The 19,741-nt window shown below is 41.0% G+C and overlaps 1 protein-coding gene across 5 annotated transcripts; it reads right to left on the bottom strand.

Annotated features, from left to right (window-relative positions):
* Positions 1-409: 409 nt before the first annotated feature.
* LOC114265632 (beta-1,3-galactosyltransferase 7) lies at positions 410-6,469 on the bottom strand. Of its 5 annotated transcripts, none has more exons than XM_028206447.2 (11): positions 6,206-6,469; positions 5,821-5,920; positions 5,621-5,679; positions 5,301-5,515; positions 5,151-5,214; positions 2,823-2,895; positions 2,605-2,725; positions 2,382-2,469; positions 2,132-2,257; positions 1,579-1,688; positions 410-895 (listed from the first exon to the last, which is right to left on the bottom strand). In XM_028206447.2, the coding sequence occupies exons 1-11, from the start codon at positions 6,295-6,297 to the stop codon at positions 747-749; spliced, it is 1,197 nt and encodes a 398-aa protein (XP_028062248.2). In that variant the 5' UTR covers positions 6,298-6,469; the 3' UTR covers positions 410-746. The 5 variants fall into 5 exon arrangements, with proteins under 5 accessions (XP_028062248.2, XP_028062247.2, XP_028062249.2 ...); XM_028206446.2 differs by having other exon boundaries at positions 5,301-5,524; positions 6,206-6,461; XM_028206448.2 differs by lacking the exon at positions 5,821-5,920 and having other exon boundaries at positions 5,301-5,524; positions 6,206-6,382.
* Between the last annotated feature and the right edge of the window lie 13,272 nt (positions 6,470-19,741).

The raw sequence follows: 19,741 nt of genomic DNA, 5'->3' as shown, positions 1-19,741 counted from the left end.
TAAACGACTCATTTCTATCAACCTTTTAAGAGACATAGGAGTAATTTTAATTTTCAAAACTACATGAAAAATAATGAATTTATTAGAAACCTCAATAAGAAGTACCTGAAATTTCCTATTCAAACCTAGCCTCGTAAATCTCATGTAATCCACAATAAATCTCATATTATTACACGACCCAAGAATTAGTTAGAATCATTGCAGTTGTTTACCTGCAATGCAGAACCAGAAAATGATGGTACACACATATAGTATGATGAAAAAAAATGAAAAGTATTAGTTGATATAAGATGCGTTAATTAAATCATGCTTGGGCAAAGGACTAGTCATATGTTTGAACAAAAATGTACTCTACACATACATTTTCACAAGTTTCAGACATCTCCAATGTTACATTGTCATTCACTGATTTGAAAAGAATTACTTTGTGTATAATTAAATACTCAAAATATCATCTGATACACAAACAAGAATATCGCAGTATTGCACAAAACACTTCCAATTCTCCCATACCCACAGCAACACCGATCCATTTGAAACAGTGCACCAACAAAACTCATGGACCGAATATTCCTTCTGAACTCAATGATTTCTCATAAGGGCATATTGTTTTCGAAAATATGTTATATCATATGCATGGACTGAACTACCTCAACTTGGACAACTGCCTCCCTAATTCGGGTTGGCTGATGAATATGAATGGTTTCAATCTCTTGGTTTGAAGAAAATAGCCCACTGGGATTACTTTAGATTAGAGCACTCCAAACAGCTGCATCACCTTCACCGCACTTTTCATGAACAGATTTGATGTTCTCCACGGATTTGCAAATTCCACTACAGCTCCAATCAAATGATGCGATGCATACATTACCGGCCTGTGCCTTCCACTCACAATCTGCAATGTGACAGAAATATACATAGAAGTTGTTAAGAGATACCGCAAACCAAAAGGCATTCTATGTAATACATGAAATACCCAACAATATCCTTAAATACTGGACTGGTGTCTGCGTTTTTGTAGATGTTGGAAAATCTTTTGAATAACGTATTTTGAAAGTGATCAGTGATTTTGTAAGTCAAAACCAACTTAAGTATTTGGCTTGGATGGGACAGCATGGTAGGCCCAAAATTACACTGCCCAATCCCAGCCAAACATGTTAGTTTTGGCTTGGTTTTAACTCACAATTCATTTTTCTTTGGAAGTTCATAACACTATTTACTGGATAATTCTGGCTTCTTGTTCACAGCCATCTCATGGCGAACTTCAGGACAAAACAAATGCTATACTCAGTCACGGGTCATGGTTTGTTTGTTTGCTATTTTGTTTTGGGTCCAAGCTTTTCAGAACACCATCCAGCTAAAAAAAAAAAGAAAAAAAAAAAGAGGCCCAATTAGTACACATTAATGTGTGTTTGGGAGAGAAAAGATTGAGTAAACACCTAACCTTTTGCTTAGTGCGCAAAGTAGTTGTCCTCGTGACTTGAACCCATAACCTCAAGGTTATGTAGCTAAATATACTACCAAAAAAAAAATTTGAAGAAAAAAAAAAGAAAAATAAAGAAAAAAGGAAAAGGGTACCTGGTGGAGTTCTGCAGCACATATTGCGGTCATCAATGTGCTCTACTTCAAGACCAATAAACCATGAACCAAGTGACACGTCTTCATTAGCATACTTGTGCAATATGGGCCTGTAGATAATCAACAGGAGTTTTAACTTTGTAAGAAATAAAAAGATTATAATTATATTATGTAAAAAGATGACAAATTTAACCCATCATCTCATGCACTATCCAGTCTCCTAAGCAAATGTACTTGAGAAACATCAGCAATCAGTACTATGACAAATTTTGGTATATTAATTTTCAATTTTTTTCATTTGGGTTCTTTTATTATGTCATAATATTGCCACTTCATGCATTTAAGCATAAAAATTTAAAATATTCATCCCATTTCTCACCACCTAGATCACAATCTGAAATTGAAAGAACTGTTGCTGATGCAAGCACAAGATCCATAATGCTTGTCTCAGAATAATGTTAAAGGGAAATGGCCATTCAGGCCATGACCCTTCTGGTCAGCTAATCCAGGACATAGTGAATGAGGTTTGACAGAAAATAAACTTGATCCTTACTGATTAATTGAGATGTATGTGGCCAGATCCTTTGAGATGGCATAAATCTGCCCAGTTGCATGTCTGAAGTATTTGTTCCCTTCCTCTCCAAATTTCCAGTACTCTGGTTCATGGTACTTAACATTCCTAGATAATAGTACAAAAGTGGTAAAAAGAAAAAATTATCACACTAAAGCCCGCCGGGGGGGGGGGGGGGGGGGGGGGGGGATTAAAAATGCAAAAGTAATCAATATGAAAGCTATATGATTACTTTTCAGAAAGAACAGGTCCAGATTTCATACAGCCAATGTACACTCTTGGCTTTGATCGATGACGGGCAAGAGTTGTAGCCAGCATGCCTACAGAAGAAGCCAAACATGAGATAAAGTTGACTTTCACAGTAGTGACAAAATTTTCACTAATGGGCTAGAGTGAAAAGGGAAAAAAGGAAGAAAGAACACAACAAGAAAAGAAAATGAAAAGACAGTGTATACCCAAATTGACATGGACATCATCATCCACTTTGACATAGAAATCAGCATCCCATTTTGCAACAGCAGTGGAGAAGAAAATTTTGGTTTTTGCAGACAATTCATGATACCCTTCAACATGCTCCTGCAAGATAATGTCACTCATGAGCACCAAGATTGAGAAAAAAATTTGCGAATTGTCCACAATATTTTTTGTACATAAAAGCTCTGTGCATCCTTACCAGCCTGAGGAAGTCTTTATGCTGAGAATCTTCTGAATCAATAGCTCGATCTAGTATGCTGTTAGATGTTGCACTGCACCAATCAAAACAATTGGCGTTCAGCATAATTCTACACAGGTGCCCTATATGATGCAAATATATTGTAGCAAGAGCAAAAGGTATTATCTTCCATTTAATAATATTATCCTATTCGAATGGATCTGTGTTGGTTTGAGTTAGGACCTACTTTTTCTAAACCCCAAAATAAAAAGACCTCTATTTCTCAAATGAATGTTATTAGACTATTTGAAATCTAGAAAACAAATAATTTTTGGGTATTAATGGTTAGATTGAAAACCAATACGTAGGAGAAAGGGTTAAGGTTAATTTAAACTTTAAATTAATAGTTTGGTAGGGTTTTGGGGCTAAAATGTGCAATTTGAGGGCATTATGGGGTAATTCAGACAGGGGAGGAGAAGAAGGGGGGAAGAAGAGTCGCACCCTCATCACAAGGTTTAGGGAAATTCATACAACCACAACCTCAAATCCTCATAACTCAACTCTCCACTAAAAACTGAAGATTATTTGCAAATCCATAGGATGCTACATTCTCCAAATTCAACAAAAAACAATGACTTCAAAATTTGGAAATTAAAAATTTTTAACCAACTAAAATATTTTATGACTAATAACGACTCTATAAAAGATCTAATAACATTATTTAAAGCATGGTAGTACGACAATAGTAGTCTATTATTCACACACTGAAGCTTTCATTGTCTAAAAAGAATATATTGGTCCCAATTGTGTCCTTTCCTCATAGCAGTTACTCAGAAAGTCACATGATCAATTATGTTCAATAATCAAAGTTTCTATAGGGTATGATCATGCATGAATTATTTCAATCAATGTATCACCCATTAAGCTACTCCAATATTTTTATAGAAGTACCCATGTTGATTCTAGTCTTTCCAATTTTTTATGCTCATTCAATCAAATATCCTCATAAATCCCTTTCACTCTTTTCCATTTTTTATTCTCTTTTGGCTACAACTCATTTCATTATATCTCATCTAACACCAATGTTTCTTGGCTTTCCAACATTTGCTCTATGGCATTTAGGTCATTCTGTCGCTATTCAACATAAATTTTCTTGTGTTTTGGTAAGTATAAATTCTCTTAAATTTGCTGCTTTTATCATTACTAAAACACTTAAGGTGAAAATCAAACTTTAACTATCCACCTAAAATCCTGGGGAATATCCTCCCTTAAGGTGCAAAATCAAACTTTAACTGTCCGCCTCATACCTTTGAGAAAATCCTCTTCAACTACTGTCTTCTTACACATGATCATGCTGAGGCTCCTAAGACAATAGTTTACAGCATTTACATACCAGTTAAGAAACAGATGCGGAACACAATTAGAAGAGAGGAGACAACTTTAGAATTTTAAACGAGGCAACCCTTGGAACCTTGTTTGGTCAAGTATTTTTTAATTAATTTTCACGGACTATAATTTACAGCATCTACATACGACAAAATAATTGCTGCCTGTAAATTTTATTAGACTTTTAAGTTTCTACAACTTATAATTCTAAAAATCAAGTTAATTCCAACTCGTTTTGTCTACAAGAACCTCCAAACTTTCCCTAACCTCCTTAAATCCTAAAACTACAAGTTCACCTTATTCAAACCAACCACGATTTCAACCATATGGAGCAGCGATCAAAGTTTCCTTCCTAGTGCAGGTTTACATAAATTTGACATCAAAGTCCACAGGAGAGTGCTTCTTGTACTTGTCCACCAACACCAACATGAAATGCAGATCAATTAAGATTTAGTTCACCTGACCAATTGATTCATTGGCCAACTAGTTCTGCAATTCTTAGATATACCAACAAACATCTTCATGGTAATTTAGTTTATCTTTTTTTAGTCTCATCAAAGAACATCACAGCACATAAAAGTAAATTACCCTGCAGCATACTCATATTTTTCACTAGCCAAAACATGATGTGAAAGTGAGTGGTAAAGATTATTTGTGCTTGTGCTATGACTATGGTTGTAGACCACCGATGGAAATACAATAAACACAGAATAATCTAAAACTTGTTCATTCTCATAACTTTCTGGATATTCTATTTTAATTTTTAAAGGCAGTTCATGTGATAGTGATACAGTTTTTTACTTAACAATGTCTATTGTTACACAAACCGGAGCGGCTTTTGACAAATCCATATCAAGGAATTCAAAAAATTAATAATGAGACCATATTGCCCAAAGAATTTCTATTGTTTTCAAATAATACTAAGCTAACCAGCTTGTAAGAAAATGCAAACAAGAGATTTACCTATGGCCGATCATGAACCGGATGATAATTCCCTTCTCTTGTTCCAATTGAAGAAGTCTCTCTCCTAATCAAACCAAAAAAGCTAGTCGGGGAAAGCCATGAAATTAAATATAGTAGGACATACACACAAAGACAATATCAAATTATCACCTTGAGGCATCCAAGTTTGTCTAACCGAATCACGCCTCTTCCTACTACTAAAAGCAGTATTAATTCCAATAACTATGAAAGCCTTCTTCCTTGGCAAGCCCTCCTCATGAGTCAATTCAGAGATGTGAGTGAACTCATCAGATCTCCTCATCTCCTGAGAACTTCGAGTAGCAGCCAGCTCCATCTGCAGCGTTGAAATCGACTTGTCTAGTGATCTGCCAGACCTCCAAAAAAACTGAATTATCAATACAAACTTCAATTGATCCAGTAAACACACACAAGAAAAAATACAAAGTATGATGAGTGAGTTTCAAACTCACTGAATTGCGTTATGGGTTTTGTAAACCTCCGCCATTACATCCTTATCTTGACCTGGTTTCTGGCAAATCGACGTTGAAAACCATTAACAATGCAAATATATATATATATATATATATATATATATATATATATATATGTGCTAGAAGCAAAGTGGTTGAAATTGAATGTAGAGGTTGAAACTTTGATGTATGAGAGAAACCTTCTTGTCAGTGGTGCAGTCCTCGGATATGATCTGCAACTGTTGGTCCCGTCGATGGCGTGATAGAAGCTGATTGTCGGATTCAGGGGGAACCCACAATCTGAAATCCACAACCACGTCAGCTGCCAACCACTAATCATTCTCAATCTTACCAAAACAATCATTCCATACGTACATACATACATACATATACTACTCTATACATATATACATTTATTCACATACATACAAGACTTACACAGCATCAGCCAAAGCAACAATCTTCACAACACTCACTGAACAAATAAGCAAATCCCTAGATTGCTATCACGAGACCAATCGAATTCAAAATTCAAAATTTAAAATTTGAAAATGTAGTAAGAAAATGAGAGAGAGAGAGAGAGACCTGTTTGTTAAGAGCATACCGAGGATGAAGAAGGAGAGGGAGAGAACAGGGATCCATTTAGCCGAGACTTTACCTCCGTTTCTGGTCTTCATTGTTTCTTGAGAGAGAGAGAGAGAGAGCGCGAGAGAGAGGGAAGGGGTGATGATGATGATGATGATGATGATGATGATGGTGCAGGTGAGAAGAAGAAATAATGGAGAAAAAGAGAGTTTTAAAATTAGGGGAAGAGAAGAGAGGTGTGGTGTGGTGTGGTGTGGTGGGGGTGTAGGGAAGTAATTAATGAAAGGGTAAATTACATTTAATAATTTCATTTTACAAATTTTTTCTTTATATAAAAGGTAACGATTCTTAATAAAAAAATAAAAAAATTATATTAAAAAAAAAAAAAGAAAGTAAAGTAAAATAAAGCAAAACAAAAATAGAAAGAATGCATAAATTTAATGTTTTTATTCTGTCTAAATAATTATAATGATAAAAAATTAATATAATAATTATAAATTTAATGTATTAAATCCAAACTTTAAGAGGTATAAGGGTAATTTACCTTTAATGAAAAGTAAAACGCGCGTTTGGTTTGGTTTTTTGGACCATCTCAAGACTATTACCATTAAGAGAGACTTAAATGTGGGGGGCCGTGGCTGGAATGTTTTGACGCTGGGGTTGGTCGTGGGTTGGCGGCCTCGGCTACATATTATAAAACTAGTTTTTGTTGACGACGTGTTTCGAGGGTTTTATTTTTAGTTTGTATTTTAAGATAAAATTTAAAAAAAAAATTAAAAGGGAGAGTTTAGAAATTTTTTAGTTTGTTTGATTGTATATTTAAAAATAATTTTAGAATTTAAAATTTTAGAATGATTTGATATTTTATTAGAGTTGAGTATAGTGGCAGAGATACATAAGGTCTAGTGGAGTCACGTGCCCTTTAAATTTTGAAATATATATATTTTTTCTTTTTGTAAACATAAGAAAATATTTTGAATAAAAAAATTATAAAATATTATTTAGAGTGATATGTTATTGACATTTTTAAAATTATGAGAATTATAATAGTTATTTTTTTTATTAAAAATAAATATATTACGATAAGTCATATTATTATCTATGAAATTTCAATACAATGGTAATGTCTATCATTTTTGACATACAAATATACTTAATCGTAATGAAGATATTAAATTTATTGAATTGTTAGTTATATTTGACATGTGAGGTTCATCCTCTATGTGTTTCTTTATTATTGATTGGTGATATCATATGTTAATGATGACATGGTATTACTGTTATATTGAATTTTTACTAAAATTTTATATAAAAAATTACTTTATCATAATATAATTTATTTTAAAACTTATATCCATGATTTTTTTTTATATATTGTCTATAATATATTAGTTACAAATAATATATATATATATATATATATATTTATCTTTTTTGAAGTCAATCGTAAAAATTTATGTGAAATATTTTTGTAAAAACTTTCAATGTTGTAATTAATAAATGCATCATCTGATTTAATTTCTTGGCTCTGCCACTAATTGAGAAAAAAAATAATTAAAAATGAGAGATGAGAGAAAAAAATAATTAATTGATGTATAATAGAGAGAAACAATTTTAAATTTTCTTTTAAAAAAATTTATAACCACACATTTAAAAAAAATAAATTCCAAAACATGTTTCGAACCACAAACCAAACACACCTTCGTGTCTCTGTTTTGTTTTTTCAAATCGTAGTGTAGTGGTGTGCTCTACCCAACTAACGGCAAATGCTATATGGTCATTTTCTTTTATTATTTTCAATGTATTTATCCGTTTATTATTGTCAACCAGAAATTTTACTATACACGTTTTACCATATGTATATTTTGGATTGGATTGGTTTGGCAATGGCTCATTAGGTTTTTTTGGTTCAATGAGCCATAAAAGACAGAATAAGCTCATGAGTCACAACAGACAAAACATTCCATCCAACTCCATAATCATTACACTCTTCTCTCACAAAAAAATCAAAAAAGCCAAAAAGCCAAAAGCTCTTCCCAAACTAAGCTTTTGAGCCCAGGCTCATATAGTCAAAAAAGCCAAAAAGTCAAAAAGCCAACCCACTTCCCAAACGGAGGCTTTATATTATTATTTTTCTTTAACTATGACCAAATTTTTTCGTTAATTATGATCTTATTTTAATTATGCCTTATGAGATATTTGATTATGCCTAATGTATTGTTTGGTGATGACTTTTTATTTATTTATTATTTATAATTATTACTCAGAAAGTATAAAAATTATGTTATTTTCTTCTTTAATATGTACCATAGTCTTTTCCTTGTCAACCATTGGCTTTCACTGCTGTTATGACCCAAACTCGCACATAATAGTTTGGATCATAACCAGCTAGTAATTACTTGATTACCTTCAACCTCATATAAACATATAGAATAATTATAATAATGGGTCATGTACAGAGAGGAAATAATTCTCCTCGTATAATCCTGTTGACCAAGTCCACGCTCCTCCGTACGACGTCGCTTTATCACCTGAAAATACAAACGTGAGCTAGCCGGCGGGTGTGTGTCGGAAACCTCTCCGATGCCTAAGTTAGTAAGCTTGACAAATAGACAAAGTTTTATGCTCTCAGAAAGAATTGAGTTCAATTACCTCCTCCAAGGTGATGTTTATGGGCTTTTATAAGTTTCCCGTGGCACAATCCTGGTAGGACTTGTATTTCTCTATGCAGAGTCCTCCTAGGATTCATACTCCAAAGGATAATGCTTATCCTTTTACACCCTCCCCCACTGCTTAAACCAAGTGGGATGGTTTTCTCCATGGCCGAACTTCCATGTGACCGAAGTAAAATTGGCTATGCCGAGCCACGAAGGGCCGAACTGTCCTTAGCTCGGTCGTCTCCTCTAACTTCTTACCTCGGCTGCCCCTGTTCAACCTTGGTGTGTTTAGATCAAATTTCCAAGTAGCAAGTTCTGACCGACCTAACCATAGTATGTCACGACCGGACTAAATGCAAGGTCGGACTTACTTCAAACTGCCACTGAACTAATTCTGAAACCGGCCTACCCAGAACATACTGCGACCGGACTAACTCTGAGACCGGTCTAACTCCAAGTTACCTCCGGACCGGAGTAGCTTTATCATTTGTGAGCCGAAGTAATTTCACCTCCTTGGGCCGGAGTAACTTTATCTCCCCAAGGCCGGAGTAACCTTGCTCTCCTGGGCCGGAGTATCCTTTACGGCCTTCTTACTTAGACCTTCGCGTTTTGGGCCTCAAAGCCCAACTCGCAGCTCGGCCCAATTTTTCCCAAAAATTACCCTCTCAATTGCCCCTTAATTCCATCTGCGCAACATGATTGGGATTATCAGTCTACCGGCCGAGCTAGAGTTTATTAAGCCTTTCCAGCCGAGCTAAAAACCCATTAGCCTCTCCAGCCGAGCGAAAAACCCCTGGGCTCTCCAACCGAGCTAATTTTACTTCGGGCTTCACTATGTCCGGTCAAAACGTCTCTTCAATCACAGCGACTGTAACGCTTCCTCTTCCAATGACACGTGGCAGATTCTGATGGGCTGAGGACGGCTGTCACGCCGTCTTTCGTACTTCGTGAATTTTGAACAGTCCCCGCCATTTTTTACCGCTCGTCCTTTTCACAAAACATCCCTTCATCTCGAATCATTCACTCACACTTTTCACATTCTTCTCTCTTCGTGCCTCTGCCTTTTCAACCTGCGTTCTTGTTCTTCTCTTGCAGCCACTGTCTTCATTTCTAGTCCCCTTCTCTCCAATCTGGTAAGTAAATCTTTTTTCCTTCCTTGTTTTTGCTTTCGTATATGTTCTATGTATCTGTTTCTTACTTTCTATGTTTTTGCAAAACAGTTTTCCTCCATTTCTGCTTTGCTTCTTGCACTCTTATGAAAAATTTAGTAAGAACTCATGTGTATGAACTATTATGTAGAAAAACCAGTCTTAGATCCAAAATCACATAGCAACCGAACTAGGATCTTGTTTGCCCTAAACAAGTAGATAACCGTAGACAATCAACCGATCTAGAACATAAAAGTCTCAAAGAGTCACCGATGCCCGACTCTCTTTAGCCGAAGTAAGATCACCGAGTTTTGAATATGGCAAACTAGGAACCTCGGTTGTCGACCGAACTAAGCTTTTAGGGCCAAGCCGGCTTTCTTAGTTCTTAAACTGAACTTAGAAAGCCGCCCCTTGAGGCTCAACCGAAGTAACTCTATTCACACTGCAACCGATTTAGGCCTCGGGGCTAAACCAGCTTTCTTAGTTTTTTAGACCGAACTCAGAAAGCTGCCCCTAGACGTTAAACCGGTCTACCGAGCAAATTGCTCAAACCGAGCTACCAAGCCTTTTGATGAACCGAGATAGAACCAGTTTTTTGAGGCCGAAGTAGGGCTTTTATACCTTGCTTTTAAATTGTAGCACGGTCCATTGATCAGTGCTTTAACCCCCTCTGTTTTTTACTTTGCAGACTTAGGTTACCCAGGCACTCCTGCGTGCGCTCAACCGAGCTACTGAGCACGATATTTGCACCGATATAACTTATAAGTAAATTATACATCGGATGGGTAAGTATAGGTATCTAGTTGAGACCCCGGGCGGCCTAGCCGAATTCAGGAAAGATTACCAAATACCTGACGACGTTCAGTTGGTTTTGGCCGAAAAAGACATCACACCCTGGGATAATGAAGGCTTCGTCCCCTTTACTCTTCAATCCATAATAGAAACCGGACTACGGTTTCCCGTCCAACCATTGATCTGTGAGTTCCTTAGGCAGACTAGGTTATGCCCCACCCAACTGTCCACCAATACATACCGCATTATTATGGGAATAGCCGCACTAAACCACCAAACCGGTTTAAACCTTGGCCTTGCCGAAATATTCCATCAATATTCCATCGGCTCGAAAGATGCTGGGTGGGTCTATTACCTTAGGATCCGCCGCCGCCGAGAGAAGATAGTTAAGCACACACCGGACAAAGACCTTAATGATGATGACTTCTTCTGGGTCTCTGGGAATTTTGAGGATTTTCAAGCCCAAATTCCTGGCCGACCTATAAATTGGAAAAAGGGAGAGCCTGGTAATTTAACTTCGGTCTTATTTCTTGTATGTTATCTCGGTTTTTTGGTCTATTGACCGAACTAACACTTCTCTTTTTTTTTGTCGCAGATTTCGCCCATCTTCATTCCTTATATAGTTATCCAAACCTTGCAATTTTGCGAGCCGCGCTACGGATTAAAGAAAGAAGTTGGGTTAAGCTTCTGAACTTTGAGCCGACCTACCGGTACAGCGGTCGCCGAAAAGCAAGGGTGACCGATTTCCTTCTTGAGGAAGCACCAGAGCCGGACCCAACCTTGCCCGAAATACGACTTGTCCCATTAACTGCTGAAGAGGAGATGGCAAAGAAAAGCAGAGTTAGGGCCCTTCTGACCGCAACAACCAGAGCCGAAGTACCACCAACCATTGAGCCGCATCCTGCCGTTGTGGCCCTCCCCTCTCAACGGCCTTCTTCATCTCGCCCTTCCAAGCGCGCCCGATCTACATCGACCGAACAGCTACTTGTCGATGAGGTTGAATCCATCCCCCAAGGTCCTCAACCGTCCCCCCAACCGGAGCAAACTGACCGAGCCGAATCTCCGAAGTGGGCTCCGGCGCTGACCTTTAACGACCGAGACATCAAAGCTACTGACTCGGTCGTGGCTGAAAAAGACCACCAATTGGCCTTTAACCTGGCCAAAAGTGTGTGCCTTCCCAAGGACATGGAGCACCACTTGAAGCAACTGAACACCGAAATGAAGTCAATTCGGTCTGCTTCCAAGTCCATGATTTTGGTAAGTATCTCTGTCTATTTTTTCTTGTTTGAAGTTTTCAACTTTTACTTCGGCTTAAGAGAAGTATTCGTTTTGTCAGGCTTTGCAGAAGAACAACATCACTTATAAGAAAGTCCAAGAACTCCGCAAAACCACAAGGCAGGCGATGGCGGAAGCCGAAGCAAGGGCGGCCGAACTAGAGGAGGCCGAAAGGAAAATGACCGAGCTTCAAGCAGAGAATGGTCGGCTCGCCGATCTGGTTAGCTCGGCTGAAGCGGAGAAGCAGAAAGCAGCCATCGTTATGAAGGACAAGTATCTGCGGGAGTTGTTGAAGCTTGAGAAGAGAAAAGACGCCGAAATAAACGAACTAAAAGAGAGGGTGGAGGCGGCCGAAAAGGAGAGGTACAAGCGAGGTTATAAGGAGGCTGAAGATGCCTATGTCAAACAATGCGACGCCGCCAAGGAGCTTTTCTTCAAGTGTGGCTGGAGGGCGGCTGTGGAGAAGCTCGGTCATGATCAACAGACCGAGGTCTTCGACTCTCCAGCATATTTTATACCGAAATCCCTTGCGGCGTATGCAGACGCCTTGCAACAAGAGTTTCTGGAGGACTCAGACACTGATGATTCCTCTGCTCCTGAAGACATTCCGGTTGTTGGTGCAAGCCCGTCACTTCGGTTGGAGCCCATGGTAGAGGACCCATCTATTGAACAACCAAGTGACACCGTGGTTCCAACCGAAACCAACCCGGCGACCGAGCGTGATCTTCCCCTTGAAATCGGTTTTCAAGTTGATGGTGATGCGGCCTTTGACGCTGAAATACAAGAACTCTTTTCTTGACTTTGTACTTTTTTTTTTTGTTTCGTCTTTGTAACCGGGCTTCGATCCTTGCTTTGTACTTATTTTGATCTTTAATGAAATGGAAATTTGCTTGAACTCTAACTTCGGTTTTGATATGTATGTCTGTACTTTGTAATGCCTTTTATTACTCCAACTTCTATTTCAGTTTTGGCTTTTTAATCTATGCTTACCAGCCAACCACTCCTTAGCCGATATACTTACTTCGGCTAAGGAGTACAAAGTGTTGGTTTATTCCAGCCAACCACTCTTCAGCCTTGCACTTACTTCGGCTGAAGAGTAACAAGAGTTGGTTTATTCCAGCCAACCACTCTTCAGCCATGCACTTACTTCGGCTGAAGAGTAACAAGAGTTGGTTTATTCCAGCCAACCACTCTTCAGCCATGCACTTACTTCGGCTGAAGAGTAACAAGAGTTGGTTTATTCCAGCCAACCACTCTTCAGCCATGCACTTACTTCGGCTGAAGAGTAACAAGAGTTGGTTTATTCCAGCCAACCACTCTTCAGCCTTGCACTTACTTCGGCTGAAGAGTAACGAGTTGGTTTATTCCAGCCAACCACTCTTCAGCCTTGCACTTACTTCGGCTGAAGAGTAACAAGAGTTGGTTTATTCCAGCCAACCACTCTTCAGCCATGCACTTACTTCGGCTGAAGAGTAACAAGAGTTGGTTTATTCCAGCCAACCACTCTTCAGCCATGCACTTACTTCGGCTGAAGAGTAACAAGAGTTGGTTTATTCCAGCCAACCATCGAAGTTAGTTTTTCTAGCTAACTTATAGTATTTGGTTATTCCGACCAAATGTCCTGCAGCCTGGATTCTTATCCTGGGCTTAGGAAGGGTGTTGGTTTATTCCAGCCAACCTCTGAGTTAGTTTTTCCGGCTAACTTAGAATGAAAAAATGCTTGCAATGCGCCTAATCTTTACTAAAGCTAATTTTTACAAGGAACAACTTGTGCTAAAAAGAATTTCTCATTTTATTGAAGGAAGAGAAATTTACATATGTTTGAAAAAAGAAAAGCTAAAAGTAAAATAACTTGAGATTGGTCGTATTCCATGGCCTAGGGATTGCCTTGACATCCTTGTCTTCTAGGTGGTATGCCCCTTTGCCTGCTAACCCAACCACCTTATAAGGACCTTCCCAATTTGGGCCTAACTTGCCGTCTCCTGGGATCAAGGTGTTTCCCATTACTTTGCGTAGTACCCAATCCCCAATTTTGAATTGTCTTGGATGAACCTTTTTGCTGTATTTTCTGATTAACTCTCGTTGGTATGAGGCGATGTGGACTAGTGCTCTTTCTCTTCTTTCTTCTGCAAGGTCAAGTTCTAAGGTTATGGCTTCTCCATTTAAGTCTGGATCAAAATTTTCGCTTCGAATTGTGGGGAGGCCAACTTCTAGTGGGATCACCGCTTCCATTCCATATGCTAAGGAGAATGGTGTTTCTCCAGTTGATCGCCGGGGCGTGGTGCGATAAGCCCATAAGACGTGAGGGAGTTCATCTGCCCACTTGCCTTTTGCTTTCTCTAGCCTTTTCTTTAGTCCATCCAAGACGACTTTATTTGATGCTTCAGCTTGCCCATTTGCTTGAGGATATGCCGGTGTAGAATTGTATAACTCTATCTTGTACTCTTTACAAAAGCTTCTAAAGATTCTGCCGTCGAACTGAGTTCCATTGTCTGAGATCAGTGCTTTTGGTATACCGAACCGAGTGATGATATTCTGCCAAACAAACTTCTTCACGTCTTTTTCTTTGATTGACGCCAATGCTTCTGCTTCCACCCACTTTGTGAAGTAGTCTGTTGCTGCGAGAAAGAATTTTCTGCCGCCGGGTGCTGTTGGAAGTGGTCCTACTATGTCCAAGCCCCACATTGCGAAAGGCCATGGGCTAGTTAAGGGTAGGAGTTCTCTTGCTGGTTGATGTATTTGGTGTGCGAATTTCTGGCATTTTTCACACTTCTTCACATATTTCTCTGAGTCTGCTTGCATATATGGCCACCAATATCCTTGCGAAATAGCCCTGTAAGCGAGCGACCTTCCCCCTTGATGACTTCCACACACCCCTTCGTGTATTTCGAACAGGAATGCTTCTACTTTGCTGGGATGAACGCACTTGAGGTAAGGCCCAGAGAACGACTTCTTGTATAATGCCAAAGATGGAGATAGCCAAAATCGCTGCGACTTTGCCCTTATTCTGTTGGCTTCTTTTTTCTCTTCTGGTAGGATGCCGTCTTTCAGGAATAGGATGATGGGATCCATCCAAGAAGGGCCTAATTCTGTGCAACATACTTCTTCTGTCTCGGGGTTTTCTATGCTTGGTCTTGGTAAGAAGTCGATGAGTAATGGATGAGGGATTGATGTATCTGCCATTGAGGCAAGGCCTGCTAGCTCGTCCGCTCGGCTGTTTTCCTCCCTGCCAATTTGTTCTATCCTTACCACATCAAATTTCTTGATCTCTGTTCTGACTAACTCTTGGTACTTGGCCATTCTGTCGTCCTTTGCTTCGTATTCGCCAGAAATTTGGTTTACCACCAGCAGAGAGTCACTGTACACCATCAGTTCGGTTGCTTTCATGAAGTGTGCTGACTTGAGTCCTGCGAGAAGCGCCTCATACTCTGCTTCATTGTTGGATGCTGGGAAGCCAAGGTTGATTGCTTGCTCTATAACCAGGCCGTCTGGAGAGATGATGACTATGCCAAGCCCTGCACCATGTCGGTTGGATGCTCCATCCACAAAGAGCTTCCACATCTCTCCAACGAATAGTTTCCAGCAAGTGGAAGGATCAGACGATGTCGTGAGGTCAAGAATGGTGTTTTCTTCAAGGTCCATGTTGGCTGTCTGTCCTTTGTCCTCTGTTTGAACTGTTGGTGAGCCTTTGTTTGTCTCTTCCTTGTTGTCCTTAGTATGGTCTGCCTTGGTGCTTGATTGACTACCTTCCACTAGGGGTTGCGCTATTCCGGCGTCAACTTCCGTCCCTAGTTCGGTTATGTCAGTTAGGTCGACTAGGCAGATATGATGACTTCCAGGAGTAAACTCTGCGACGAAGTCTGCCAAAGATTGGGCTTTTATTGCGGTCTTGGGTTGGAACTTAATGTCGAATTGTCCCAACTCCACTGCCCACTTTAAGATTCGCCCACTAAAGTTCGCCCTTTCAAATAGAGCTTTTAGTGGAAAGGCCGTGAGGACGACTATGGTGTGGGCGTGAAAGTAGTGTGCCAATTTTCTGGATGCCATCATTAATGCTAGTGCTAGTTTCTCCAAGGGCAAGTACCTTGTTTCGGCTCCCAACAATGTCTTACTGACATAAAAGATGGGCAAGTGTTGTATTCCTTCTGCACGAACCAACACTGCGCTGACTGCGTGCTGAGAGACTGCCAGGTACAAAAAGAGTTCTTCACCAGGTACTGGAGTAACAAGTAGTGGTGGGGAAGACATGTATTCCTTCAAGCTTTCCAGAGCTCGGTCGCATTCTTCATCCCACTCAAACTTGGCCTTTAAAGCTTGGAAGAACGGTCGTAGTCTGTCCGATGACCTGCTTATGAACCGGTTGAGTGCAGCCGCCATACCAGTGAGATGCTGCACTTCTTTGGCTGAGTTTGGTCTCTCCAACTCCTGGATTGCTTTGATCTGAGTGGGGTCTGCTTCTATACCTCGGTTGGTCACCAGGAAGCCCAAGAATTTGCCAGATCCAACTCCGAATGCACATTTGGACGCATTGAGGCGCAGCTTGTGTTTCTTCAGGATCTGGAACATCTCGCCTAGATCTTTAAGATGGTCATTCTCATCCTTGCTTTTGACCACCATGTCGTCGATGTAAGCCTCCATTGTTCTGCCTAACAATGGTTCAAACATCTTGGTGACCATCCTTTGGAATGTCACCCCTGCATTCTTTAGGCCAAAGGGCATGACCTTGTAGCAATATAACCCCCTTGGTGTTGTGAAGGATGTGACCTCCTGGTCTGGTTCATGCATGGCGATCTGGTGGTAGCCTCTGTATGCATCTAGAAAGCTAAGTCGGTTATGCCCTGCCGTTAAGTCCACCAGTTGATCTATCCTTGGTAGAGGAAAGCTATCTTTCGGGCACGCCTTGTTGACTGTTTTGTAGTCGACGCAGACACGCCATTTACCATTCTTTTTTGGCACTACAACTGTGTTGGAGATCCATCTTGGGTAGTGCACTTCTCTTATTGCTCCTGCCTCCAGCAGGTTGCCTACCTCTTCTGCCACTATTTCGGCGTGGTGGAGTGTCGATCTGCGTGTGCGTTGGATGACTGGTTTGGCGGATGGGTGGACATTGAGTTGGTGACTGATGAAGTTTGGATCAATGCCTGGCATGTCGTAAGGTGTCCAGGCAAACACTTCGATATTAGAGGTCAAGAATTTCAAGACCTCTAATCTCTCAGTGCTGGACAATGATGAGCCAAGCAAGAAGAACTTATCCGGGTTCTTCTCATCTATTTTTACCTCCACCAAGTCCTCCACCGCTTTCTGATCAGCCTCTTTGCCGACGTCCGCGAATAGTTCATTACTCTCTGGTTCTTCCACCGAATGAACGTATCCTTTGGCAGCTCGGCTTCCATTTGCTGTGGCGAAGCATTGTTTTGACATGATCTGATCGCCATAGACTTCTTCAATTTTACCGGTGTCATTGGGGAACCGCATTACCTGATGGTATGATGACGCTACCGAACGCATGGCGTGCAGCCATGTTCGGCCCAAGATGATATTGTATGTGGAGGGGACCTTCAATACCCAGAACTCCACTTGTTTTGTCACACTCCCTGCTCTGACTGGGAGGATTATTTTGCCGACAGGCCACTCCGGCATGGAGTTGAATCCAATTAGGGGAGAAACTGCAGGCGCCAAGTCTTTGTCTTGCAGCTTTAATTGCTTGAACGAGTCGTAATACATGATCTCACATGAACTACCCTGGTCAATCAGAATCCGCTTGACGTCAAAATCCTTGACTCGGAGAGTGACAACCAGGGCATCATTATGGGGGCAGTAAATTCGTTCCAAGTCCTTATCCGAAAAGGACATGACGTTTGTTGCCTCTGTCCTCCCCTTCTTGATGGCAGGTTGGGCACTTAATACTTCCCTAAAGTGCTCAGCCTTCTTGATTGAACCTCTGAGCTCGCATACGCGCTCAGGTTCAAAAACTCCATGAATTACATTGATAATGCCTTGAGGTGGTGCATCGATTGGCATTCTATTGGGATGGTCATTATGATCTTGGGGGGCCGGTTGCGCTCCTCCTTCAATGTATTTGTCCAAGTGGCCTGCTGCCACCAATTCTTCCAAGTGCTGTCTCAGTGGCGTGCAATTCTCAGTTCGGTGCCCCTTTTCTTTGTGGAAGGTGCACCGTGATCTGTCGTCGTAATTCTTCTGAGTTTCTCCAAGCTTGGCTGGCCACTTGACAAATGGCTCGTCTTTTATTTCGCTCAGAATCCGATATATTGGTTTTTTGAACACCGTTGTTATGGCAGTGCGGATTCTCAACCATCTTTTGTCTGGGTCTTCTCCGTTATCTCGTCTGCCACGCCCGTTTTTATTCTGCCGATCTACTGTATTGATCTTTGCTGAGGTCTTCTTTTTTGGTACTACGGTTGCACTAGATTTTGCTTTTGCACGTGCCCCATCCTCTTCTACCCTGATGTGCTGATGCACTCTCTCCATCAGGGTTTCCATGGTGAGGGGTGGCGTCATGGTAATTGAATCCCTTAGTCGGTTCCCTACTGGAAGGCCTCTTTTATATTGCGCAATGGCTAGATTGGTGGGGCAGTCTCCAATCTGGTTGAATGTCTCCCAGTAGCGACTGTTGTAAGATCTGAGGGTCTCTTTTTCACCCATGTCGATGGAGAGTAACTGGTCTATCTCCACCGGTGTTTTAGTGTTTGTTCGGAACCTCGTTACGAACGCTTCTGCCAATTGGGCCCAGGAGGCTATGCTGCCCTCTAAGAGCTTTTCGAACCAAGTCAAGCCTAGGTCGCCCAGACTTGACGGGAAGAGTATGCACATTAGGGCCTCGTTTCGCCTGTACACAGCCATGACTTGGCGAAAGTGGCTCAGGTGTGAATACGGGTCCGTCTTCCCTTCATATGTATTGAATTTCGGTTGAAGGAAGCCTGATGGTAGGGGCGCGTTTTCGATCGCTGGGACAAACGGCGAAGTCTGTAGTCTTGCCAATGCCTTGTCCGTTGGTTCGTAGGCCGGTCGCGGTATTGGCATTCCAACCTCGACGCTTCCATGCGTCCGAGGAGCCAACCGTTGTAAGGCTGAAACTCGGTGTGGATCCCTTGCCCTGGCATCCTCCTTGCATCGTGCTTTTTCTTCTAGCACGGTTCGTAAGTCGGATGACCTGGGTAGCTCTGTTTGTCTGGATCTGGTTTGGTGTGAATGTGAAGGCCAATACGTGCTTCCTTCAGTGTATGAACTTTCGGATCTCGTCCTCTCAGACCTGGAGTGACGAGTTCTGGAAGAAAAGGAATGAGTGTCGCCTGTCCTGAGGCTTCTGCTTTCTCCTTGGGAGGGTGTAGTGTTCCTACTACGATTCTCTGAGTGGCGAGGGGGCGTCTTGTGCTTGCGCCCCTCTCCTGTCGCCACATCTTTAGTCTTCATCTGGCGTTTCAAAGCCTCCATGTCCGCCGCCATCTTTCGAATTAGTTCATCTTGTTCCTTTACGCGATCTTCCAGGGCTTGAGGATCAATCCTCCTCCTTTGCCTGTCAGGACTTTGAGAGTGACGAGGGCTGCTATTCCGCCTTCCCCTGCCACTCCTCCTGGAGTTATGTTGTTGGGGCTCCAGATCTGCCATAGGAGGGACAGAGGGTAATCCTTCACGCCTTGCGCCCC

Source organism: Camellia sinensis, chromosome 3, assembly GCF_055761805.1.
Source record: "Camellia sinensis isolate YWXY chromosome 3, ASM5576180v1, whole genome shotgun sequence".
Taxonomy (NCBI): Eukaryota; Viridiplantae; Streptophyta; class Magnoliopsida; order Ericales; family Theaceae; genus Camellia; species Camellia sinensis.
The sequence above is the reverse complement of the archived record's forward strand: the minus strand, read 5'-3'. Positions and strand labels throughout refer to the sequence as shown.

Bases quoted from the DNA above. Each gene is read 5' to 3' on its own strand.
- LOC114265632 (XM_028206446.2), bottom strand. From the start codon at position 6,297: ATGAAGACCAGAAACGGAGGTAAAGTCTCGGCTAAATGGATCCCTGTT. The intron at 2,726-2,822 runs GTAAGGATGCAC...ATTATCTTGCAG, and splicing joins ATAAAGACTTCCTCAGGCTG to GAGCATGTTGAAGGGTATCA. The intron at 2,470-2,604 runs GTATACACTGTC...CTTCTTCTGTAG, and splicing joins TGATGTCCATGTCAATTTGG to GCATGCTGGCTACAACTCTT.